The sequence below is a fragment of the Limulus polyphemus genome, unplaced genomic scaffold (assembly GCF_000517525.1).
Source record: "Limulus polyphemus unplaced genomic scaffold, Limulus_polyphemus-2.1.2 Scaffold4247, whole genome shotgun sequence".
Taxonomy (NCBI): domain Eukaryota; kingdom Metazoa; phylum Arthropoda; class Merostomata; order Xiphosura; family Limulidae; genus Limulus; species Limulus polyphemus.
Window position 1 is genome coordinate 10,147 of NW_013669857.1, and position 27,762 is coordinate 37,908.

The 27,762-nt window shown below is 34.1% G+C and overlaps 1 protein-coding gene across 3 annotated transcripts in view; it reads left to right on the forward strand.

Annotated features, from left to right (window-relative positions):
- Positions 1–2,317: 2,317 nt before the first annotated feature.
- The window catches only part of LOC106470851 (tribbles homolog 2-like), a 31,640-nt gene continuing 6,195 nt past the window's right edge, over positions 2,318–27,762 (forward strand). The window contains exons 1-4 of one of the 3 annotated variants that reach the window (XM_022399482.1): positions 2,318–2,494; positions 3,696–4,260; positions 10,542–10,604; positions 15,151–15,443. In XM_022399482.1, the coding sequence (XP_022255190.1) occupies positions 3,994–4,260; positions 10,542–10,604; positions 15,151–15,443 (623 nt within the window). In that variant the 5' untranslated portion in view covers positions 2,318–2,494; positions 3,696–3,993. Of the gene's footprint in view, positions 2,550–3,695; positions 4,261–10,541; positions 10,605–15,150; positions 15,444–27,762 lie in introns of all 3 variants that reach the window. The other 2 variants (XM_022399481.1, XM_013931424.2) reach the window with 2 other exon arrangements.

Consider the following 27,762-nt stretch of genomic DNA (forward strand, 5'->3'; position numbering starts at 1 on the left):
AGGACATTCTTGAAGTCACAGGATATTTCTAGAAAGAGGTGGCGTGATACTAGTCACGTGACCTCGCTGACGCAACAGTGCTAAAACTAGGAGTTCAATCCCCAAGGTGGGCACAATGCATAAGCTCTTTGTGTGGTTTTTGAGGTTAACAACAAAACTAACTTTATACACTTTTTTTAAAACTCATGAATTTTCCTACCAGGAAATTCAACTTTGTGCTCATTAATATTCTTTGCAATCAAGCAGATGGTACAGCTATAAGGCTAAAGTTAGCTGCCTCTTTGAGCAGTTTTATTCTTTGTTTTCATATGAAACAATGGATAAAAAAAGCATCCACTGTCTTTCAAACATTTTGTTAGTAATGTTATATGTGTGTGTGTGTGTGTGTGTGTGTTTGTATAGCAAAGCCACATCAGGCTATCTGCTGTGTCCACCAAGGGGAGTAATGGTATGTAGAGGATAGTTTTAGCATTTTTGCATGATATGGAACAGGTCCTAGTTTTAAGAATAACATAACAGTAAATATACAACAGCTTTTATTTTAGAGTATAGCATCAATTACATCATCATTTTACATTTTTGGATGTTTTTATTGATAATAACAATGGCAACAGGTCATTATTTTAACATTTCAGCTTTCATACAAGTCCTTTCTTAAATAAAACTGGTTTATTCTTTCCGAATACAACTTTACGATACACTTAATTTCAACAGTCGCTCTATAACAACACTATAATTCACGTCTCACGAGGCCAACAATATTTTGTCCGCATACATTCAATTACTCATTACACTGTTCCCCGTCAAGTTGTGACCATCTTATATATACCAGACTACCCCCAATCTAGTAATCTCCCGAAGGTTCGAGAAAGAAGTGGCGTGATACTAGTCACGTGACCTCGCTAACGCAACAGTATTATAACTGCTCAAGCCTACTACAGAACACACATTTAAGTGGCTCCGTATAATATTTGTGGAACTGAATAAGCGCTTACTTTCATGGTTTCCCTAAATTAAAGATATGTTAGTACAGTGATTCCATACTAAAAGTAGCACAGAGCTTTATTATTAATTTCAAATGTAAGCGACAGGTTATGTGCACTTTTGTTTTTCTTTTATCATCACATTTTTTGATGTTGTATGCTACAATGTATGGCTCCATAAAAATGTAAAAGTAATATTTTTCAACAAGACATATTTTTGAGCTGTACAGGATTGAGCAGATGGTTGAAAACAATAATAATCTGAAACTAATTTTGAGGATGTTTCACACAGATGGAATACTGTTATTGGAACATTAACTTACATTATTTTTGTTCAGTACCCAGTGTATGTATAGAATTTATGACTATTTGAATTATTCATATCTTTTATTGTTCTATTATACCTGTAAGAACAATGATGCGAACATTTTGTTTTCTCGACAAACTTTACACCACTTTATCCATAAGTTTGATAAAATTAATAAAATAGGCCAAAAATTGTGAAATGTCTGACATTATAACTGTTTTAAAATTTATTGTTTTGCGTACAATATAACATGAACAGTTTGTTTATTTGAAGCTATGCACAAAGCTACACAATGGGCTATCTGTGCTATGTCCACCACTGGTATCGAAACCCGGTTTCTAGCGTTGTAAGTCTGCAGACATACCGCTATGCCACTGAGGGAGCACAAGAATAAAAGCAATAAAGATTATAAAACAGTAGATTTGTTGTGGTATGGTCTGTATGTAGTGGCGTGCGTGAAATTTTGTTTTACGTTTTGTATAGACGGATTATTGGGCAGGAAAACAAAGAGAAGTTTTAAGTTTCTGAGAATAAGATATTATTGTTGTATAGTTTAGCAAGCGAATCTATGAGTGATATTTTATAAAACAACAGTTTCTTGTTACTGTTTAATATAATCATTGAAGTTGTAATTTGTTTTAAATAAACTTTATTATGATAGCCCAATGTGACAGAACATTTGCATCCGTCAAAGCTTTATTTAGTTCTTTCAACAGAAACCTGATTGCACTTTTACGTTTAACACGAAACGCAACTGACATATTGCGCAATGCCTTCATAATCCTTGAATGACTTCATATGTGGTTATCTGGTGTCTTCTTTTCCTAACAAATAGTTCCCACGTCAACGATTTTTGATAATGTTTTATAAAAAGGTGTGTAATATGATATTAAGTTAAAATATTAAACTCAAAATCAATTATACAATAAAAATATATCAAAACAGTCTATCATTCTTCTCCAAAATAAAGTGCTACTTATTATCTATGTTAATATTATTGCGCGGTAATTCTACGTTCTATCTTACGCCATGCCGGCCTTGTCTGGTTTTGCCTCATAACGCTAGGCTACTGTGTGCGTTGTTTCTGAATGGGGTTGGCCTGACTTAGGGTAGATCATCCGTAAATGTCGTTAGCCTCGTATTTGAGTGAGTAAATTTTTTATATTTTCAAGTTTGGCCTTCCCTGCTCAGAAACAAGTGAACGGTAAGAGTGTCATTTCAACCTAATCATGAATAACGCACTCGGATACGTGGCGTAGGTAATGTAACTAAAACCAATTCTTAATTAGAAATAGAATAGGCAGAAGGTAGTAACACTGAAGGTATGCTTTCTCTGTGTGGTCGTGACTGGTGCGAAGTTTCGTGGTGTGGAATTATGCTTTATACTTATAGTTACGTTTATAGTTATACATTTAAACCAAGTGTTTTCGTCAGAATATGTCTTTAATTTGGGTGTTGTTGAGGTTAATATTATTGTTTTTATCTTAGTTAAGGAAAATTATTACATTAGAATAAAATTTAGTTAAGGAAAGGTATGTTTAGTCAAGTTAGAAAATGAACTTGATCGAGAAAGCTTTATATCTAATCGAATTAATTTTGGGCAAATTAACTAAATAATTCATACAATCACGATATTTATAGGCCAATATATTATAAAATTTATATTGTAAATGCGTGTTTTTGACTTAGAATAAAAATGCTTAGTTTTATTGTTTTAAAATGGTCGTGTAACTTTGCAACCATTCGAAGCCAAGTCAAATTGGATATGTTGTAGCTCGTGATTGATAAAATGTCAGCTTTATTCAAAGGGAAACATAATAAATATTCTCATTTTGAATCTTGTGTCATCTTAAACTTTAAGGCATATTTCATATTACCGAAAAATTATAATTGTTAAATGAAGAGTAATTCCATAGAGAAACACCGAAACGACTATTTCTCACCAAACTGGAACAAAGGATTTTCGTGCTCAGGTCACATGAGGTCATACACTGGTATACGTGGAGTTGTATTATTATTAATATTGTACATCTAACAGTTACACCGATTGATAAATAATAGATAAAGAATAATTATCCATCTCCGTGACACGATTAATTGTTATTTAATTTGTTGATGTGCAATGTTTTACAGCTACAAGACATCATCGAAGTAGGACTAATTTTGTGTGGACGTTAATAAAAACCTATAAATTATATCGTTTACAGCACATGCGTTACTTCATACCACTAATATTTGTACTCTTAATTGCAGTAGAAAACATAGGCTAACTAACGCTATTCCGTATTCGTTTATTTTCTATGGTAGTAGCTGTATTGTATGAACTTTAGAGTGTATTTTTTTTGTTGTAGACTTGTATGTGTCAATTAAATGCATTTTCTTCCTTTTTTTTCCTCGTGTTCTAGGCTGCCATATGGAATTCAGATTAAGAACTGATTGAGAAAATAAGTAGCACATACAAAATCAGACGAAATACGAAGTATGATAATTTGATTGCTCATCACCACTTGTTAACTAGGCTAATTTAAACACTAATAAAACAAGTGAGGAAGCAAACACTACTTATATTTATAATTATATGCAAATGTAAGTCTTTTAGACCAGTCAGCTAAATAATAAAAAAATTTAACACATGATTGCAGAGAGCTATGAAAATATAACTTTTTGTTTAAATTCTTTTTATTTAAAATTAAATTTTCCCTCATGAATGTTGCTCGACCACCACGCTTGAACTTGCATCATGCTAGACTTAAACAAGAACAGAGCTTTGATAAGCCACAAGATAAAGGGGGAATTTACAGTGGAAGTCTAAGCCCAAACCTTCAACCTCCAACCCCACCAGCTCTTCTAAGCACACAAGAACCTTTTGCAGCTTGTGCTGTTGGTAACTACATTCTTTTTGAACAATCTGATGGAACAACCTTGTATCGCTGTGTAGATGCAAAAACAGATGATGAATATGTATGCAAGGTAAGTGTATAAAAATTGGTTTTTAAAATGTAGATCACCTGGAGACTAAAACAAAAAGTATTAGTAGATAGGAGTTTGATTTCATGTGTCATTAGGAAATAGCATAGCATTTTATATATATATTTGTTAGTTAATGCAAGTTGTGTTAAGAGATCATTCAGTTAGGGTTGTATAAACTTGACTTACACCATTTACTTGGTACTTTATTTTTATCAATAAATACACAACTTTTAGTTAGCTTTAAGTAAATATTGTTTATCTTTCTAAATATAAGTGTTGGTTATGGTTTTAACTAAAAGGGTTAATGTTTACACTAAAAAAAAACTTAATGTGACTTTTATTTATTTACTGTTGAACATGAGCAAAAAACATTTTCATAAATTTTTGTAAAAGAAATTGCATTAAATTTTCCAATATTGTCTGTTGTTTTCAAAATGCAGTGCTTTTTTTATTATGTTATTATTAAGATGAATACTTTATGAAAGTGTGAACTCTGTAGCAGTCTTTGTTTTCATCAAAATTCCACTATGAAACTATTCATCAGAATTACTAGCTTCTAATAACATACAAAGAATTTTACCATTATCTTAAAATTTGTGTCTAAAAGTTTGTAAAATCATATGTAATTTAGTTAATTTATATCAAACAACATGCAACACCGGATTTCAGATTATAATTTGATTTTACAAAATACTTGGACATTATTTTGACTGATCTAGTTTCAGTCTTTGAAATGCTTTAATAAATAACCTGGCAAATAAAATTGAATGAATTTTTTTATCATAAGATTTTACCCGCACTCGGTGACCTTGAAGTTGAGGGTGTTAAAATGCACCAATATTGACAGTTTTCTTCAATGTGTAAGATGGTTTCTTTCATTCATTGAAACCTATAGATACATATGTAGATGAGTAAATGTTTGATAATCTTATCCTGGATGGAGTAGAAACAAGTAACAATGACAGAGAACTTTGGCACACTGGAAACATGTTTAGTGTAAAGTTCAAGGAGAGCTAAAACAGTTTGCTGAAATTTTGAATGGGGATGTACCATTGATTCCTTTTATTATATAATCTAAGAAGTTTCATAATGTTGTGATATTTGTATAGTTAACAAATGTATAAAGATGATAAATCAGTGAGAACAAAGTTCTACTGCTTCAGGATCACAAATATATATATATATATATATATATATATATAATGGTTTATTATCCTTTGCAGTCAGTGATAAATATATGAAACATTTAAAACTGTTATCATTAAAAAAGCTCATTCTCCATGATTGACTCCATTTTAAAGTAAAATCTGACTTGGCAAGAGAATTTTACTATCTAATTATGTAGAAAACTGACCCCACAAAGTCAAATAGGCTAATGGCTGGTATACTTGCAGTAGATTGTATATGCGACCAATAAGTGAGGCTGGATTTTCAAAAAAGAAAAAAATTACTAGATATTTTGAATTATTCTTCTATGTCATTGGAAAATCATAAAGTATTTGTATTTCAATTTAATAATTTTTTCAAACTTGAGTTACTTGGACCCCCCCCCCTTTTTTTTTTTTGCGGGTGCCTTTGGCTGTCATGTTAACATTTCATGTGCTTTATATGTTCATAAAAGATGTAATAATAATATACAAGTCAGCCAAGTATTTCAATGAAATTTCTTTCAGGACAAACTTAGATCGTTACCTCCTAAAGTATCGAACCTTATCTACTCAAACTTTCACTAACACTATCTTATATGATCTATGAATCTCATCTTCAAATACTTTCTCTGAGTTTTGCTTGCACCTAATGTCACCAAACTTGCCTTCTCTTATTTTGGCAAATCTTGTTTTTATTATACTTTGAATCTTATTTTCTCATAAATGCTTATATTGTAACTATTTAGCAAGAGAATTCCTTACATATAATGAAAGAATTGTACACTGTACCAGTACTTTTATAAATATAAATATGCTGTGAATTTAATCAGTAACTAATGAGATCAAAATATAGGTTTAACACTAAATTAGCATGAAACAAGCATTAAGAGTAAACTAAAAGCCAACTTTACTAATGTTTGATGGAGATTATATTTGGCACAAGGTGAATCAGTATGATAGTAGCTGTGAACTGTTGCTTTTGTTGAAGATAAGTCAGTCAATGAAGTCTCACTCTCAAAATATTCCCTACTGCAGATAATATTGTTAACAAGACACAAAATTTATATTTATTTAATAAGAAAATCATTCTCTTCCTTCATCAATTCTAGAATGTTTTATCATGCATTCCTTCAAAGGTAATACTGTATGTGTCTATTGATGTTGTGAGATTTGTATATTGAAAAGAGGGGTAAAGTCACATGGGGGGGGTAACCTACCAGCCACTGGGGGCAAAAGCTGATGTAAAAAAAACATATCCCTAAGGTTTAAACAACATATTGTTGAAGGACCAGTATTAGCACATATTTATGTGGACAAAATGTTTGTGCAATGCAACTAAATGAAAATTATATCACTACTGAGAAAAAGAAGTTTGGCATTATGATTGCATTACCTCACATAAACATGCATTATTTTGTGACAAAAAGTATACATTTTAAAGATCAAGTTATTATATCTATCTTGTTAGTTTAAACAGAGGAAAAAAAATAACAAAATTATCTTGCTCTGGACAAAATTGGGTGGTACAACTGTTAAACCAGTACATTATTATATCAGAACTTAATTGGGTCGTGTGTCCTTAGCATGAACTGCATGTTAAATTAGGTTATTACTAGTAGTTAAAAATTGGAAATGACATTAAAGAGAGGGATAATTCTTTAATATATAAACTAACCATGCATTATTTATTCCTCAGTTAAAGGTTGAAACTTTTAACATAAATTTATTCACCATATATTAGTGGTTGATTAATTTTGCCATTTAGAAAAAATAATCTTCCTTCACTTTATTTACACTTTTTTTCCTACTTTATTTTTTTGTCTTATTAATTACCAGATTCTCAAATTGTTTGGTGTGTGGATGGTCTTCTATAGACTAGCAAAAATTTAACGAATAACTAGTTCTAGTTTAATTATGTAGGTTTCTAAGAATTGGTTTGATGCTAAAAATGTTGAATCACGTTTAGTCATTCACCCAAACTCTTGTTCTCTCCATCCTGGATTTTAGCCATCACTTCCTTTTAAGTGAATCATACTAATTACAAGTTTCTTATGAAGTTTGAGAGCTTACAGTATTAAAATGTGGTGTTTGATCTCTGCAGTGGCAACAAAACAGCCTATTGTTTTTAACAACAAACTAACTCGAACCTAAACAAAGATTTTGTTGTTATTGTTTAGGAGCATCTTGCCCTTTATTGAGCTTACATTATTTCTCTGAGGTGAAGACACTACAAAAATATGCAGAAGTGTTACATGAGAATTGGGGGGAAATGTGATGAAAGAAGTTTTTATTCCTTTTACTTGTGCTTTTATACTAGTGTATATGTTTGTATTCATGTGTAAACAAACATGCACCAAACAAGTAATACTGTTAGAATTAACATAACTCTTGTCATTATACACACACACACACACACACACACACACACTGCATTATTTTGTTAAAAGTGTTGTAAGTGATGTCTGAATTCTTTTGGCAAGACAGTGCATATAAAATGTATGTATATTTATACACACTTTTTAATGTAAGAGATGATTTTTTGCAGCAGTTATCATGCCTAGTAGATAACTATGTGAGTGTGTCCTTGACATAATACAATTTTACAGGTAGGATCACTACATGTTTGAGTTATTGTATTTCAACATATTTTGTAGATCTTTTAAAGATAAGATAATTTATTACATATATCTTGGTAAAGTGTTTAGTAGCATATGATTTTCAACTAACCCTGAAATTTGCAGAACTTTGTGAAACTAGCAAATAATACAGTGGTACAGGGAAAGGATTTTTCATCAACGACCTAACTTTTGTCTCTGGGAAAACTTGCTTAATTTAATAAAGACAGTCAGTCCTTTAAGTGATACAGCTATTTGCATAGAAAGCATTGGTGGTGGACAGGTGCAGGCAGTCAGTAGGTATGGTGGAATTATGTATTTTCGTCTTCCTGGGTATGATTTACAAATACACACACACTTGCATATAATGATAACCCTGTAACTCGAGTGCTTTTGAAGGGTGGACCTTTCTTTTTTCAGGGGCAAACTGTTTGCTCCTGAAGAAGAAAGGTCCACCTTTCAAAAGCACTCAGGTTTTTAACATTTTATATTAAAAGTTCTTGAACCTACATGTTGTTTTTTTTTTTTTGACATCATAAACACATACATGATGCAGCCCCCCCCCCCCCCGGAAAGTAAGGAATTTGTATGATGGTAAAGTTTTGACAAAATTATCTTGTGTATGTATGCATGAGATGAGTTAGTTATAATGATTTATTTTACTTTGGGTGATTGAGATGCTGATATGCCACCCTCTCCTACCACACCCTGGTAGATTGAGATGCTGATACGCCACCCTCTCCTATCACACCCTGGGTGATTGAGATGCTGATATACCACCCTCTACTATCACACCCTGGGTGATTGAGATGCTGATATACCACCCTCTACTATCACACCCTGGGTGATTGAGATGCTGATATACCACCCTCTCCTATCACACCATGGATGATTGAAATGCTGATATACCACCCTCTACTATCACACCCTGGATGATTGAAATGCTGATATACCACCCTCTCCTATCACACCCTGGGTGATTGAGATGCTGATATACCACCCTTTCCTATCACACCCTGGGTGATTGAGATGCTGATATACCACCCTCTCTTACGTGAATGAGTCTAGTGAGATCGGTGAAAAGGATATTTCTATGAGTGACATTCCTATTTATATATGAGATGTTTATATTTTCATGTAATGCCTGAAGACTAGGTTTTACCAAGGATTCATTAAATGTTTGTGTGTGTGTCTATGCTGATATTGCCCCGGTGCTCCCATAATGTTTAAATGAGGTTAAATCGGAAATATTCGTCATTTCTGTCGCATTCGCTTCTGCATCGCGAAGGTATGATAGGGTAGCCACATAATCTTTAAAGGGTCTGAACAGGTGATTACGTCAGTTCTTTGTTATCGATCTCTCTATTTTTGCTGAAGGAAGATTAACAGAAGCGAAGCTGGAACAGTTGTCGACATTTTACGCGAATGCTGAAAAGCGAAGAATCGTTTAATAAATAACAAAATAGCAGAGGTGAACAGACCGCAATACTCTTGGGAAATTGGAAAGGTCGCTTATGATTTGAAATAGTTGTGTTTGAATAGAATTGCGTGGTAGTATCGCGAACACCAAATTTTAAAAACAGTTTTGTTTTAAATCCTTTCTGGGTATAATACACCCACCGTTATACTAACAGATTTAGATATGCTGATTGAGGTTTTCCACGTAACCAGCTAGATTCTAATGCCACATTTAACATGAGCCAACTCGAAACTGTGATGCTCAAATTCGACACGGTACGAGTTTTGTTACGTAATGTATTTAACTTTTTTTTTTTTCTACTCTGTGACGGATACTGCCGTTCTTTCTATTTCGGCAGTGACTGAATTAATACTTAGAATATAAATGTTACTAACAGGACAAGCTTATCCACAATGAAACATAGGCAATGATCCAGTACCTTTGTTTACTGAATGCGTTATCACGTCTGACTGCTCCAGAATTGTGTTATAGAAATTAAAATACCTCTTTTGTTATTACTTAAAACACGATTTTACTAATTTCCTCTAATACTTACAAGGCAACACTAATCCCTCCGTCTTTAAGGAAAGCAGGAGAGAATAATCGTCTTCCTTCAGTAGTATATTATATATTTATCATGATTAGAGAGTGACAAGGCAAACCGATCTTTAGTTGTTAGAACATGTTTATGTACAAGATACTTATTTGCTCGTTAGTTATAACATGATTATACAATAAGATAATCCCTTTATATCTGTAAAGCGTATTTGCCCAATAGGTCACTTAATGTTCATTAGTTATAAGATGATTATATAATAAGGTAATCCATCTGTACGTGTAAAGTGTATTTGTCCAATAGGTCACTTAATGTTTATTAGTTAGAACGTGTTTGCCCAACAGGGCACCCCGTTTCCAACAGAACGGGATATTATATTTCGGAACGTAATACTGAACTGAATTTGTTGAATTTTATCAAGTTTTCATTAGGAATTTTTACAAAGAATTTTTGAGTTGTGGCTAGAGTATACGTTTTTTTCATTGCTTTTATTTTCATTATAGAGTATCAACAATAACCGAGAACGTTTTAGCCGCGGTCAACACAGGAAAGTGGACGTTTATATGGTAGTTGAGTTCGTGATCATTACTCTCGTTCGTTATTGAAAATGTTCTTGCATTCAGCACTAAACTTGTTATAAAAACACGATTGAGTTGCGAAAGTTAAAAATTGTAGCCTTGACATAATTTGTTTTTCTTGTTACTAATGAAAACAAAAATTTACTTGCGTTGGTACGAGATCACTTGCATGCATTTTCATAGATGGCGCCTTCCTTCTTTATTATTTTATATTAAAACTAGTATAAAAGCCCGTCAAAAATGACAGGAAACCATTGTTGAATGATTAACGAAAATTATATAATTTAACTAAAACGAATTTGTCTGTAACTCCAAAATGCACCTACTCTTCACTTATTTCATCAGTCTCGAAGTAATTCTTTAATCACAACATTTTTAGTAAAAACTACGCAGAAAAATGAAATGTTATCGTGAACAAAAGTACGTATGCACTCTAAACTAGTATTCTTGAGCCTTTACACTGTAATCTAGGTCAGGGAGTAGAAAACGGTGTTTTTCTTTGTTTTACGGCCAAGTTGATAATAGATGTGTTAAAATACCAAAAGAATATTTATTAATTAACATTTATTCATCACTTAGAACTTTTTAAACACTGGCTCAATAAAGTTAGTAATAGTGGGCCTATTTGTAGTCAATTTAAGCATTAGGCCTAATACGTAAACGTAACGGTAGGCTGAAACATTCCTTGGTAAATTTTATTTTGTTTTTGGCTACAACTCAATGTTATAAAACTTCTGAATTAAACTATTTTGCTGTTATATCCCCGAACTTATCAAAAAATTACTAAATCAACATGAATATTGAGCATTCAACATAAACACCATAGTTGGCCTATGAACAATCAGGTGATAGTTTTGTTGTTAAGCTACGATGTATATTGTTGAGCATTACCAAAAGAAGGAGCGTGAAAGCGTTCTCGACAGAGTGACAAAAGGAATAAACCTTTTATAGTTATATATTTATATCTAAAATTGGTACAAGTCAAAATATCGTTGTTAAATATCTGTTCAACATGTGGAATATCGTATATTACTTATTGGCAGAAATTAAATTTCTTAACTAGTTCTGCAAAGTACTTTTATTTTTTGACACGTTATTAAATGTGTTGAATTATAGAAGAAAACAAAATCCTGCATAGGTTTTATATTTTTAAATAAATATTGCCTCAAACCATTGTTCATCGCAGGTAATCGTTGACGTCTTCAATGCTGACTCGTCAGTTTTGAAATTTTAGCAACGATTTGGATTTATCCGTAGGCGGAGGAATCAGGGTGGCGGTTGGGAATGAAACCAACCCCTTAGGTTTACGCCTGGGGCGGGGTGGGGTTGGGCAGGTTAATATCTGTTAATAATTTTAAGGCTGCCATATAGTTTATGTCGGCGTCTTTCCATATATATATATATATATATATATATATATTTAGGAATTTCTCCTCTTGAAATCCATTAAATGCCACATCTTCTGGGGTCATACACTCCCCGATCCCCATAGGATTACCATGCTTAGGTTCCGCATACAGATAATTTTTGCTTCCTCCTCCTTTGCCTTTATCAATCAGAAATTAAACTGCTGGATGCAAATTGGCTTCGTTTAAGATGCCAGAGGGTCTTTATTTTTCATTATTACAATATATTTCAACATTTTTTCGCCTGTATTACTAAATTAATGTTATAAAAGCCATGGTTTTTGATATTAGATTCACCAACGATTGTGTTTGTTTTGATAAATTCATGGTAAATGGTGACTAACATTAGATATTTCGAGAAGGGTTAGAATTCAAATTATTTTTCTGGTAACAGCTTTTTTTTTAACAAAAAAAAATCATACTAAAGATTACACAATAAAGCTTGGTAATAATTTAATGAGGCGTGGACGTCTTCGGAATGGGTTCTTTAGAGACAATAAAAATGTAGTTAGAGGTTTCAGTTCTGTTTTTGTTGTCTGAAATCCAGGGTGATGAAACAAAGTATTCTGATCTTTTTAATTAAGAAAAGTATGTTTTATTAGCTATACTTATCACCGAGATGATTTTTAGTTGTGATCTAAGTAGGTAACATGATTTAATCAGAAATTTTACAAAATTGAATTAAGAAGAAAACAGTTTGTTACGTATTTTGTCCACCAGTCGGTTAGCGAAAACTTTACTGACTTGTGATGATAAAACTCGGGGTTCGATTTCCCGTGATGGACAGAGTGCAGATAGCTCATTGTGTAGCTTTAAGCTAAAACAAGGAATCACATATTGTGTAAATATTAGCGTTTAATTACAATCTGTTCTTTTGATTGCCATTCAGTAGCCACGTATACTAATTTCAAAGAACAAAATTTTAAAAATCATAAAGTTTGTTGGCATGACGTTTTAATCGCGCTGTTAAATCTTTAAAAAATTCTCAAGAAAAAGAGAAAAAAACGCCAAATGATACATATAAAATCAAAATAACCGTGATAAGGGGAATAATCGCAGGCCAAATATAAAAACATACATTTTATGGACACAAAGAGTTTTACCTCTGTAACGGAAGAATGTATTTTAAAAATATAAAGCTAGAAGAAAAGAACTACAAGAATTGTTAAAGCCAACGTGTGATAAAAATTGAATATTCATTTATCTTAAATATATATATATATATATAAACCAACAAAACTGTACTATTTTACAACTGTAACCAGTTTTGTAGCTTTTGTCAGCTTATTGGTCTTGAATGGTAAACTTCACAAGATTAGAAAAATTACAATTATTTTAAAAGCAGCTGGAGTTATTAAAATAAGATTATAATATAAAATACATAAAAAATAAAACCGAAAACACTTACAACATAAATAAGTATATGCCACCTCAAAACCAATAACTTAAATTGTCAAAGTTTAGAACCCTTACAATATTTATATTTAAATCATCGAATTATACTTAACCCTAGAACTACTTACTAGGTCCAATTGACCCAGTCTAGACAAAAGAAACGATGAAATAAATAAAAGTATAAATCGAATAAAAAATTATTTACAACTGTGCATATTTTACCTTTCTCCTTTGTGTTTCTGTATTGTATTAATTCAATATTAGGTCCATTTGACCCAGGTGGTAAGCAGGACACCAATAGACCTTGAGAACGGGTAGTGGCAAAATAGTAACTTTGTTATTGACTCAAGTACCTGTAGAACGGTAGTGACAATAGAGTAAGATTCTTATTGATCCAAGTGCCTGAAGAATGGGTAGTGACAAGTGACAACAAGGATAACATCATTATCAATATTGTCCAGTCTTTCTTCAGTTTACACATTTGCAGCAGTGTTAAACTCTTGATCAATCACACTTTGGATGATGAAAATTAACCAAAAATTTACTTCTTTTAATCTAAATTTCTAACCTCCGAATTGGAGACCATAAAAAATATCATCTTTGGATAAGTTAAAATATTTATTTTCACAGATATAGGATGGTTACTAAACATAATTTAAATATCTCTGTGAATCGGCGAAGTTATAGAAAACGTCAATCATTCTTTTTGATTTACATATTTATAAGAACATTCAAAGATGTTTTACTGAACCCGAAAGTAAATTTAACATTCCCGTTCATTCCATTTAACTTGCAGAAAAATATGAATCTTGGGACTATTGCCTTAAATAACAAAACAGCCATTTAGAAATATATTCCATGACAACTTCAAATACTTTTCACACTTATTTTCAAAATAAAAGGGTAATATGTCAAAATTTGCTTTTCCAAAAAAAATGTTGCTAATATGGCGTAAGTAGGTGTAAGTTGGTGTGTATAGCAGTTCCAGGATCCTAGTTGCATGTATTTCCTTCAGGACAAAAGAAAACAAACAACACAAGAGACGCTTCTTTTAAAGCCATCTTTTTTAAAGCTATCATGAATACAATATAATTATCAAAATTATAATTAGTACTTGTGTATGTTTCTAAACCTATTTATACACTTGTGGGGTTTGTGAAGTGCTCGTATGTCAATACTGCATACTTCAGCTGTGTAAAGGATGAAGAAAGTATGCTGAGTTAGCGTCACAACTACTATAATGTTTTCTGTATATAAACTTTGGGCCTGAACTTTCAGTGGTCTTATTAACTTTACTGGTTGTTGTTGTTTTTTAAAGTAATAGTTACAGGGTTATTTACCTTTAATTATAAACAGGATTTGTTATTCCCATATGTGAAAAGGTATTCTTGTTCAAAAGGCGTGAAAAATGTAAGATTTGTGACTCCTTAATTTTATTTATAAGTAGTAAAATAAACTCTGGAACAGTGCTATATAATATTAGAAATTAGTTGCGTATTTCAAAACATGAACTTGTATATCCGACGTTTAAATATAAGTTTCACTAAGTCGCACCTTGAGTCGGGCAACGCTTTCTCATTAATGTCAGTATATAGTTCTAGTAGCGACAATATTATCTTACAATGTTGTAAACTGCTTTTAATAAATAACACCAAATCAGTTATACAAAGTTCAACACTTGACCTTATGGATTCAAATACGTTAATGCTTTGTGATTAATTTGCTTGTTGCAGGTTGTTCCGAACGAAAAATATCAAAAAACCGTAGCTGGCCATTTTCGATTGGATGTCCACCCCAATATCAATCAGATAGAGCAAGTACTGATTGGTGAAACCAGAAGTTATATCATCTTCTCACGCTCCTATGGGGATTTGCATTCATACGTACGCAACAAACGCCGCCTTCGAGAACAAGAAGCTTTACGACTTTTCCGCCAGGTGGTGCAGGCAGTTCAGGCCTGTCACGAGGCTGGTGTGATTTTGCGAGATCTCAAACTTCGAAAATTTGTCTTTAAGGATCCCGAAAGGTAATATAATTAGAAAGTTATTTTATGTTCGTGCCGCGTCAACGTATTTCACGTGTGAGATTCTAACGAATAACAAAGATAAATGTTCCGAATTGGAGTTAACATTACTAATTGATTATGAACAATTTGTTTGCTTGTTTATGATCAGCTCACAATTATTACATTATAGTGAGAAAAGACTATGTTAATCTTTTAAATGAACGCATTTTATTTAGAGTTAATTTCTTCTTAGTGACTTTTGCTACTTTTCAACTTCGGTTTAAGTGAGATAATCTTTAATTGTCTCGGCTACATCGTGCACACTTAGCGATCTAATAAGTTTTAGTGTCCACTACCGCCGCTAGGATGGGGATCATAGAAAGGGTGCACTGGGCCTCAACTCAAAAGGGGATTCTAAAAATTCAGTATTCGTGATTTCGATGCATTGTATAATCGTTATTTTTAATCTGTTCTGTAGTTCTCGTCAATTTTAAATTTCCTATAAAACTTAACTGGCTCTGTCTGAGTACCGGGACCACAGATACGATAAGCTAATATTTAACATCCTTGTTATTATTTGTAATCATAGCTTTGTATTTACTGTAGGAATTTGCTGAAGATGGAATATGTATATTCCGAAATATCCATTAAATGCGTTGTTTTTCGTCACTTCTGTGATTGTACTGTTGGCCATCGTTAGATTACGTTTTCAGCCTCATGAATTTGTATTCAATGTGATAATATAAAACACGTTTGTGTTTTAGCAGCAATGTTTTGTATACACTCGAGTTTTAACGGGTTTAGTATTCCGACGTTACAGAAAGCAGCTTTAAAAATACAATTTATGTAATACGAGGATGAAATCGCCGAAGTGTAACGGTTCATCTTACAGTTTTTATATACAGGTGATTTGATCCCGTCGTTCCTTACTCCAACGATAATGAAATGGTATAGCCTGTCCTGGGTAGGAAAAGTGCATCATTTGGTCCAGTTCTCTTTTTACTTGTAACGTCACCACATATGTATTTATTTGGGAAAAATCAACGTAAATACATTTTCCCGCCACTAGGATGTTGTGGGATATAATATATTCACTGATGCTTCTCTCTTTCTGTGTTAACAAAATATTTTCAAGAACATGTGATTCCCAGTGGCACAGCAGTAAGCTTGCGGAGGTATAACGCTAGAAACCGGTTTCGATACTCGTGTTTGGCACAGCACAGATAGCCCATTGTGTAGTTTATGCTTAACTACAAACAAACTAAACACAAACGTGTACATGTTTGAACTTTAAATTCTACAACCTCTAACAAAGGTATTTTTAAAGAAATTTTCTAGGTTTTTAGTGGTATTAGTGGGCTAGCTTCACCAATACCCTTTTTTCGAGTACGCAAAATATTTTCTGATTTTTTTGCAGTAGAGATATTGCCCCAAAGACCTTTTTTTTTGTAGTGATTAACCATAAAATACATCACTGCATAATACTTGATTAATTAATACATCTAATTAAAGTAGATCTCACAATTTATCCATGAAATACACATGTAAATAGAAAGTTAAAAGGATTTCAAGATACTTTACAATCTGTGTTAAAGTATTAATTATTGTAACATAGCATACACCAATGAAAATAATACCCAAATTAAGTGTGACTATAATGCATGACTTTTTTTATTATTATTGATATGAACATACAAAACGTGAGGTGGACTGTAAATTGGGCAAGAGAAGACACCCACGTTCTTAATCCCCACAGTAAATTGGGTAAGAGAAGAGATCCACGTTGTAAATCCCCAATATGAGTAAGAGCGTCTTCTGTGAGAATTGTGATATTCATGGTCGCAGGTCACGCCTCGGAACAAGAATCTCTTTGGAAGCTAAATCATGACTCACATCTAAAGAAGACATAGTTCCACGGATCCATTGTCCAATATACATGGTCATTACACCGGTCTCATCGCCTGCTGTGGAGCAGTGGGTGCATGTGCACCAGTAAGATCTTGAATGGTTTGCGACGGTTACAGAGGAGATAAATTTCTTTGCTCAAGAGCATTTTACACACGTCCTATGGGTTTGAGGTATGTCAACCTCACGGTCCAGATCATACATTTTATATCTTGGTTCCCCAAGAAATCTACGAGTAACCTGACTCAATGAGGGGAGGAGAGGAAGCGTTGTCGTTCATTAATCCGAAATTGGGGCCAAAAGCCACTCCATAGGGTCGAGGAATGAGTAGCAGGATCTTATATCTTACTTGTCAGATAATGTATACCATCTCTTTCGAAGACGTGCGGATTTCTGAGGTACTTAACGCTTATACCATTACCACATTGTATGTTATTTTTTTCAACTGACTAAAATCGAACACTTGTTTTCCCCGTACTCCCTTCAAACATTTATGGCTAGGAATCGCTTTGGAAGGTAAATTACGACTCGCATCTAAAGAAGACATATTCGATGACGAGGAACCCACTTTGAGACAAATACTGGCTGGAGACGGCTTGAATGGGTAATGAAGAAAAACTTTAATATAAGTTTAACATAACAGCAAATGTACATAGCTCCACTGATCCATGGTCCAATATGCATGGACATTACACCAGTCTTGCCACCTGCTATGGAACAGCGGGCGCAGGCAACAGGTCGTACGGTATGCACACACACCATATTGATTCTGGGACACATTGTTATCCCCCTGACGGCGTCTTTTCGCCTTATGGACCACGTATAGATAAACTGCTGCTGTGCATGATTTTCAAATTATGTTTATCAAAAGTTGAATGAATGTTTCTTCTATCATTTATCTGTATCTCTCTTTTGTTAAAATGTTCATTTATAGTTTATGTATAACGCTTTATAGCAATGAAACTTTCCACTATATATATTTACCTTCTTTAGTTGATATTTAGGCGCCCACTGGTGTTGATGTGTGCCAACTCTTTACAAAACATCTGGATAGATACGCATTTCCATGTTTAATATACCATGCCTCCATACATAGCCTGCCCCCCCAGTGGCACAGCGGTATGTCTGCGGACTTGCAACGCTAGAAACCGGGTTTCGGTGCCCGTGGTGGGCAGAGCACAGATGATAGCCCATTGGGTAACTTTGTGCTTAATTCCAAACAAACCATACATAGCCCTTTTCGTTGATTTATAAAGTACAGTGATTTTCATAAACAGGTAATCTGTCACTGAAGTAAAGTTTTTACACAACCTCTGGATCATTAAAGTATAGTGTTTCTACTCAACGCATTCTGTCATTCATTTATATAGTGTTGCACATAAACACCCCAGCAGCCTTGTATGTCATTCTTGTGGTATATTGTTTGTGTGTGTGTTGCTGTATTACAGGCTTTACCCTGTACGCCCTGGCCTTGATTTGGACTACTTATATATTGTGTCGTAACTACTCGCCTTCTATCACATATTCACGATGTTCAGTTTTTGTGCGTGATGTGTTTATCGTTATCTCAAGTACTACGTTTAACATAATGTTTGGGTATAGATCAGTGCTAGCGATAATTTTTGCGAAACAGAAAACACATATAGAGTGATGTAGAAGTAATCACACACTAATTTTCTACAATGTTGTTAAATAAAGGAAACTGGTCAAACATTTAAATTGGATAGTTTGGCGAAAACGTTTTTAATAACTTTTTTGCCATTTTCTTTGTATTTTTGCATTCAAGTTGACATCAATATATATATATATATATATATCTGTATGTATGTATGTGTGTGTGTGTGTGTGTGTTTTTTTTTCATATGATGCTATTAAAATATTTACATACAGTCTTCAACTGTATAACGATTATCTTTACTATTCAGTAATTTAGTTAAACCTTTGGTTTGGGGTAAAATTTGCAATTCCTACAAGCGTGAAAAGTTTTAAACGTCTAGCAACAATATGACCTTGGTCCAGAGCCAAGTTTGTGGCGCAATCGGTCCAACCTTGAAGTGGATCATATAAGATTGGTTACAGCTATATTATTCATAATATTATGAAATGTTTCTCTTATTGGTGCAGGATGTCGAGAATATCTTGAAGAGCTCAAGATGTTATCGAGTGCAAGTAATGAGTTACTGTTTACGTATTTCGCGACGAGTGTCCTGATAAATATGCAAAAAATAGTTCAAAATAATGAAAGTTTACAACTGATATTTTTACTGTTTTACATGTGATCAGGTCATATTTTGAAATTCTTCTTTAATCCTTAAAGTATTGGTCTCACATTTTTGTTAGGTTGAAAATATACAAGTCTCATAGCTTGGTTATTTCACAATAATAAAAAACAGAATATGTACGGGATATTAACTAAGTGTTATTCAAATAAACACACATTCAACTAAAAAAAAAGATTCCATTAAATGACAAAGTTGGTTTAAAAATAAATTGTTTTTCAGTCTTTCATTCATAATACAACAAAACAAATATATCATGGCATAGTTTGGAGATTTTTTTATTATTTTCATTTTAAACGTAACACTTATTCTCAGGAATGACTTAAATAGGATATTGCTGATACAAAATATAGCCGCCAGGATAGGTGTTTGTATCTGTGTTTTATTGTATGACGAATGAAGTAGGATTGAAAAAAAAATTTTTTGATGAATTAAATCATTAATGCAGGCTGAAAAACTACAAAGTAGTGTTTCATAGTTGAATTTGTATTTAATAAGGTTCGATCTGCGCGGCGGACACAGCGCAGATAGCCAGCCCATCATGTAAGTTTACGCGAAAGTAAAGACATGGTTGAATTTATCATTGATTATGATACTTATGGTGTGCTTTGTATCGTTTAATAATGAATCAAACTATGAATTTAAAATTGTTGAAGTATTGTTTGTATTGATTTTGAAAACAGTCCGATATAGCTTCAAATGTGGGAGAACAAAAAGTTAGATATTATATTATTACATCGTGTCATGAAAACTTCGCTTGGAGTAGCAGAAGTTTAAGTGAGATTGATCATACCTATATTCGAATAGCTGGTTTTTTTAAGTCATCGATTGACGTCATGCACATTTACCCACAGTCTAAGAAACCTTTTTATGATAACACTGATTCTAAGAACCCATGAATGACAGCAAAGGAGAATGTTTTAATATATCAACCACACTACATCTACAGTGCCAATGAGGCCTTTGGCCCAACATCAGGGCTCGTCAGGCCGCATAGGATGCAATATACATATTAATGGTTTTGGCGTTATATGCATATAATGAAGAACAACTTTAAGTGTGTGAATCAGTTTAAGCAAGTAAATTTTAATTATTATCAAAATTTTATTTAAATCATTTATGAGTCAGATTTGTAGGTAAGAATAATAACACAGCATTATTGTAACACTGTTTACTCACTTTTACTTCTTTGTTGTTTTGTATTTTAAATCGTTCACGAGGACTGTAGAACCAGTAAGCTAGTCTTGTTCCCGGTGTGGGTCGTGTAATCAGAGAGTCGGCGGGAGAAAACTACATTAATATTTCAAATAACCCATAAGTGAAATCAAAGTTATAATATGTCAACCATAATGACTGAGGGATTTGGGGAACCACATAAGAGTCCATTGAGATAAGGTGTATGTATGTGTGTGGAATATTTGTATTGCGCCCACTGCAAGTATCTAAACCCGATTTTTAGCGTTATTAGCCCTCAGACTTGCCACTGAGGAGACGAGTTGAGGGGAAATTAAATTACAGATAATTTGAAAATTTGTATTTCCAGTAGTTTTGAGATGTAAACAAGTAGGGTTACAAAGATAAACGGAACCACAAACTGAATTCAATGTACTATTAGTGGATAGGCCACTTTCAATTTGGTTATGTACATATAAGCATGTGCTCGTTAAGTTTTGAAAGAAAATAGAAACACTCCTCATCAATGAACTAGTGAAACACAATATGCCAGAGTAGTTGCATAACGAGTTAATATTTTTGGTAACTTGTTCTTCTTGAACAGATTTTGGGCTGTAAATGATTCACTTTTACAAAATGAAGAAAATCGGTATATTTTTGAACTGTCAGGTTTTATTAATAAACAAAATATCGAGAAAGGCTCTTTCACCCAACCTAAATGACGATTATGCATGCAGAGGGTAAAGCTTAGAGGGACAGAACGTTTATGAACTAAATACAAACAAATATATCTGTTACAAAAACCTCGACTTTGTTGCTCAAATAATTATATTTTACTATAGAGTAAGAAGCGATGCAAAAACTTGTTTATGCACAGTTATAGGTCCACAACCTTTGTGGGAGTGGTGGAAGCTTGTCCGTCCAGTTAAGATCCTCGCTTTCATATTCCAAGATTATATAAAATGCAATTAAGACTAAACATACACATAATAATAAGTAGCTCAGACGTAAAGGTTTCTAATCCTCTAATACTACTATTAATAATAAAGATTTATTAATGTACGGTGACGTATGATAGTAGTAAATACGAGTTGATTGATTTCGTTTGACTTGTTCAACATCTGCCCTCCATAGCGCAACTGCTGTGCCTGGTGAAGGTTGAATAGTTTTTGAATATACACAGTCAGGAATGGTACATAAAAGATTGTTTGTTCTTTTTTCCACACAAGAAATCCAAGTAAAGTACATTTTTAAGATCTTCAGATTATTTGGAATATGTGTGAACTTGTGGAAGAGTCTAATAAACTAAACACGTAAAGTTTTTGAGACGTTTACAGAGAACACTTGCGATGATATAAAACATACCTTTGCTATCGATCCCTAATTTTCTAGTACTAAGGCGTCCATTGTGTGTGTATGTGTGTGAAGTTCGTTGTGTGACACTTTTGCACCCTAGTAACCGTTTGTTCAGACTTGCAGATTCTACTTAACTACGTGCTAGGCACGTTCCGACTAATGTCGGCCGGACTACAGCGTCAGTACACCAAACATTTTGTGTTTCGCCAGTCAGAACTTTGTTGTTGCACAAAACTAAGATGAAGTGTAACATGCATACTATTAGAACCACTATAAACGGTTTTACGAAAATAATAATCCTTAAGTCATCACAATGTTAACAAGACTTTCATCAAATGATTGTAAATAAATCTACTTTTCTTGACCGTATCAGTTCTAATACAACACTTCGATATGGCTATTAATAAAGTACCTTGTAAGCGTAGTAACAATCTATTTTCGTTAGGAGTACATACACATTATACGCTGAAGCCAGATGTGCTTCGTATGCTAGGTATAGTTACTTTGTAAGCGAATAGTGCTAATAGATTTCATGTGAACGCATTTCGGAAATAACGCTCGCAGGTCTATAAGTAGAACTGACGGTACTTGGTGAGTCACTGGAAATGACTGTACGACAAAACGCATCCACAAGCATTACAAATGTTCTATTAAAACCAGACTGTGTTTTCTAATTATTTGGCGTCCCTGTTTGGCCGCATTTCTCGGGAAACGTAAACCCCAATCAGCGCTTTTGGTATGTAGGTGTGGACGTGACGTATAAAACGGAAGCATCAACTATATAATAGCACAAGCACTCGTTCAGAATGTGTGCCAAGTAGAAACACAAGTAAGGTGTATGAAATTAGAGCAAAGTGATATTGCTTGTGTTTTGTGTGTATGTTAAATTCTAAAATGACTTGTTTGAACCTGTACTGCTGTGTAGCCTTCTTAGTTTGTAACAAAGCACCCTACTTCACTGCTGATGTTTTAAAGCAAGTAAAGCTTCACCACCATTATAGCTTACTAATATGTATTAAGACAAACACCCACCGCCAACTCTCTGGCTACTTTGTTCGAATAGGGCCGAGTGCGGCCTAGTTGCTAACGTGCCGAACTGTGGAGCTGAAGTTCCATGGTTCGCGTCCCGTTACCGCAAAGAAATTGCTCTTCGCACTGTGATGGCGTTATAAAAGTGACGATCAAATTCAAATGGGCAGTGGTTGGTGTTGACTATCACTTCAAAATTAGGGATGACTAACGCTGATAACTTTGTGCAAAATCCAACAAACAACTCGAATAATAAAATTTGACTGTAATTTTAATAATAACCCCATAGCCCCCAAATGCGGGGCTCAATTTCACGGCAACGGAACGCGAGCTATGAACCCTCGGACTCACAGTCCGGCACTATCCACCAGGCCACGAGTCGTTAATGATTATTGTTTTTTATACCCGTACATTAAAAGTTGCAAACATGTGGAGTTAAACTGTATAGTACTTTTTTACAGAAGTCTGTGGACTTCCAAGTATACATCGTTACACAGTTGATATGGCTAGAAATTAGGGCTAATAATCGTATACCCTAATGCCACAGCAATGTTTTTTGATGTAGTTTTAATATTAGAATAATTAAAAAAAAAAAATTTACTGCAGAACCGATAATTTCAAAATTGTATTTGGTCTGACTTAAACATGTACGTGACACTTTTGAATTACTTTAAATTTTACCAAAGTAACAAAGGTGTTTCAGTACAGGTTTACTATTCAGATTCTCCCTGTCGTGCTGGTTTATCTTAAAGAAATCTGTTAGTGATACAAAGAATCAGACACGATCGTTAGTTTAGTTGCATCTTTCTTTTATGAAGTCCTCGACTAAATTAAGGATTGCAACCTTGCACCTGACTCCGTCTATCCCAGTCTAGTGTATATTTTGGTTGAAACGACTTCAGTGCTCTTCTTCCTAACTATGACGTGTCAAACCCTAACGTTCAGAAAATAAAAAAAACAAAAAACGATCGATTCTCATTAGCACGTTGTATTCACTTTTTCATATACAGAGAAGAAAAGTTTAGGGGAATGTAAAGATATTTTAAAACTATTTTTTACTCACTTTTTATAGGAGGTGGGGCTGTTATATGGAAAATATTTACACTTCTCTTTAGTTACTGAAATGTCATATTCTTCTTCTGATTGTAGCTCACACAGACATCGAAGTGTTCTGAGTAAAGTAGATTGCGTTATATTTTTTCCATTTCCTCATTTTTAACTAATTTTACGAGGCACCACTATTTGTTTATGGATTTTCAATATTTGTCTTCCATTTTACTAGGGTCTGGCGTGGCCTGGTGGTTAAAGCGCTCGACTCGCAATCTATTGGGTTGCGGGTTCGAGTCCTCATCACTGAATATGTTCGACCTTTCAGCCGTGAGGGCGCTATAATGTGATTGTCAATCCCACTATTCGTTGGTAAAAGATTAGTCCAACAGTTGGCGGTGGGTGGTGTTGAAAAGCTGCCTTCCCTCTAGTCTATCGCTGCTAAATTGTGAGTGGCTAGCGCAAATAGCCCTGTGTAGCTTTGCGCGAAATTCAAAACAAAACATTTTACTATTACATAGAAACGTTTGTTCTCACCGTGATTAACTATTATTGTGGAGATTTATATACACTAGTTTTAATTATACGGTGATCTTTAGCACGGGAGTAGCTCCTGTTGTTGAAAAGTAAGCTTCGCTGTGGTATTTACAGGTAAATGAAATGAACTAGTAAGAAGGGGCTGAAAATGTTACCGAATACAAATGGGATAAAAGAGGCTACATTTTACCATCTGATGAGATATCGTTACAAATTGTGATATTGATTCGTAATATCTGTTTCATTATTTGTTGTTATTAGATGAATGTCTGCATTCCAGTGCAGTGGTTCAATGTTCATCGATTGCCATAGAAACACGCCAAAGATAGATTTTTATTTTGTTTTAAATATGATAGATAAGAGAAGACCTATCCTTATTGTTACATCTTTCTTTAAATCGTTATCTCAGCTAAAAACTTGACGATATATCCATTTTATTTCTTCTTACATATAGTAGTGTTTCATGAAAAGTCAGTTGTGACACCTTATTGGGTACTTTATCACATCCCAAATAATTACTTGAAACAAACAACTAAATTACCAAATCGTATAGCTGGATCCTGGATTAATCATCAAAATATCGTATAAAACAAACTTCTAATTCGACTAAATGTCACTAATAAAAAAAAATCTTAGTGAAACTAGTCCATAGAGCCCTCACAAAGATGACACGTGCAAAACGAACTTCCCTCAGTGCATTAAAGAACGGACTACTGGACCTACTTTGTTTGTATATTAGCATCAGAGAAAGTAAGCTCATAAGTTTGTTCTGAGCAGTATGCCGATAGCCGTTTATTTTTAGGTGTTTCGGTTCAGATATCAATGTGGCATTCTTTCTCTTAACTGGGGATTTTGTTTTAGGGGCCAGCTTTTCCAAAACGTCTCAGTGTTTCTGGCGACTTTGTTAGTTTTCTACTACCCCAAGGTGGTTCTGGGTGTGGTGAAAGTTGCCAGACGTAGATATATACACCACTTGGTACTGGAACAGATTCTTGTACAGTTCTATCGTTTATTTTCTGGTTTGATGATGGTGCTGGACGATCTGTGACATTACTTACATAAATTCGTTCTGACTGAATATATCTTTATGAATGCTGACTGCTGTTGTTGCGTTTGGTAATGCTTCATCCATCCTTTTTCAAAGGACCATAAACATTGGTTTATGGGTTGGAGTCTCTGGAAGCAATGAGAAGAAAATGACAAGAGAACAGTATCATTTTATTTGTAGTCGACAGTTTAGTCCAATGACACGCGGAATTTGTGCCTATCGAGAAGATCTGCATTTTATTTTGTACACTTTGTGACCTTCATAATGTTTCATTACTTTGTCATCCACCCTAATAAGTGAAGCTGGCCCAATGGACTCTTGCTGATCACGTTGATAAAGGGAGCTTGGAAATTCACCATCAGAAATATAAAAATCGTTGGTGCTGAGTATCCACTTGCACTGATGACTAACGCAAGCAGCCTCGCTCGGAAGCTGTTGTTGAACTCATGTTTTGGCTATATACTTCGAATAGAACATTGAACAGTTGTGATGCCCGTATCGTTGACATTATATATATGTCATTACACTTGAACTTATAACGTTATAATATCTCTGATAAATTCACAAAAACATTTTCCACATTAGTTTTGTTAAAAATCGTGACTTCTAGCTTTGGGTAAATATATGGCCATGATTGAGTGTCATTTCAGAAATTGTGTGAACGACTCGGCTCTAGCCATCCCCGCATCACATAGGTCACCAGAATCTTCTCCCATAGAGAAACCCATCTATCCAAACTGTTTGTTTTTCATCTTATACGTTCTAGTCTGTCTGGCAAAACCTTACGGTTAGGGCACTCGATTCACATCCTGCTGGGTTATGGGATCAAAACCCGTTGTCGTACACGCTCTTTCAGCCGTTGGGTCGTTATAACGTGACAATCAATCGCACTATTCGTTGGTAAGTAGTTAGCGGTGGGTGGTGTGGACTAGTTACTTTCCCTGTAGTCTACCACTTCAAAATTGAGGACGATTAGTGCAGTTAGCCCTCAAGTAGCTTTTCACAAAATTCAACAAAAATGTTTTAGTCATGATGGAAGTCTGGAAATACAGAGAATGTTGCATTAAAAACTCGTGGGGGTAGTTATTACAACTGGGCAATAAGGTTGGGGAATGCTGTTATACTATGTAGCAACTAGCCCCAAACAATGTCAACCATGTGTGTCACCATGCGCACTAAAAAAAAATATCAGTAATCATTGCCACGTTGTACATGGATGACTCGTATACACGCTGTCTAACCTCACGTCAGGAAGATTTAGTTATTAAAATGATACTTAACACTTTCTCCGTACATAACTAATTACCCAGAATACCAGAAAATCGTATTTATTATGATTATTTTACTTTTTTTTGCTACAATTTGAAAGCTCGCTGGACTCCAATCTTTACTTCCTTTTACGTTCTGATCACGTGCTTCTTTAGACAACCCCATCTACACAGGATGTTTGGAACTATGAATATTGTAAAATTAGCTTCGATCTCTCGTATATTGAATTAATTGTTAAAAATTTGTACTCTGTATTTTTAGTGAAATGTATTCCAGTATCGTGTGTATATACTCTATGGAAATCGGTTATGAGTGATCAAGGTTATCCACAGCTTTGCTATGACCTTTCGCTCGTCACCTGTGTGTGTACGAGCTGTTATTATCGGGTAGGCAACCGACTAGGGCGACATATTAGAGGAGCTGAAAATATGAATAATTCTACTGACTAATTCACTTGATAAGGTCACTGTAAATATATAATACCGCCTTTCTTATGTTCCTCCTTGTTGAATCTGCCGCGGGTAGCCAATGGGAAAGCAGGGAGGGGAGCAGAATATTAAATTTCTTTTTCCCTCCTTCAGGAAGGGCCCGGCATGGCCAGGTGGTTAGGCGCTCGACTTGCCATATGAGGGTCCACGTCACATCAAACATGCTCGCCCTTTCAGCCGTGGGAGCGTTATAATGTAGCGGTCAATCC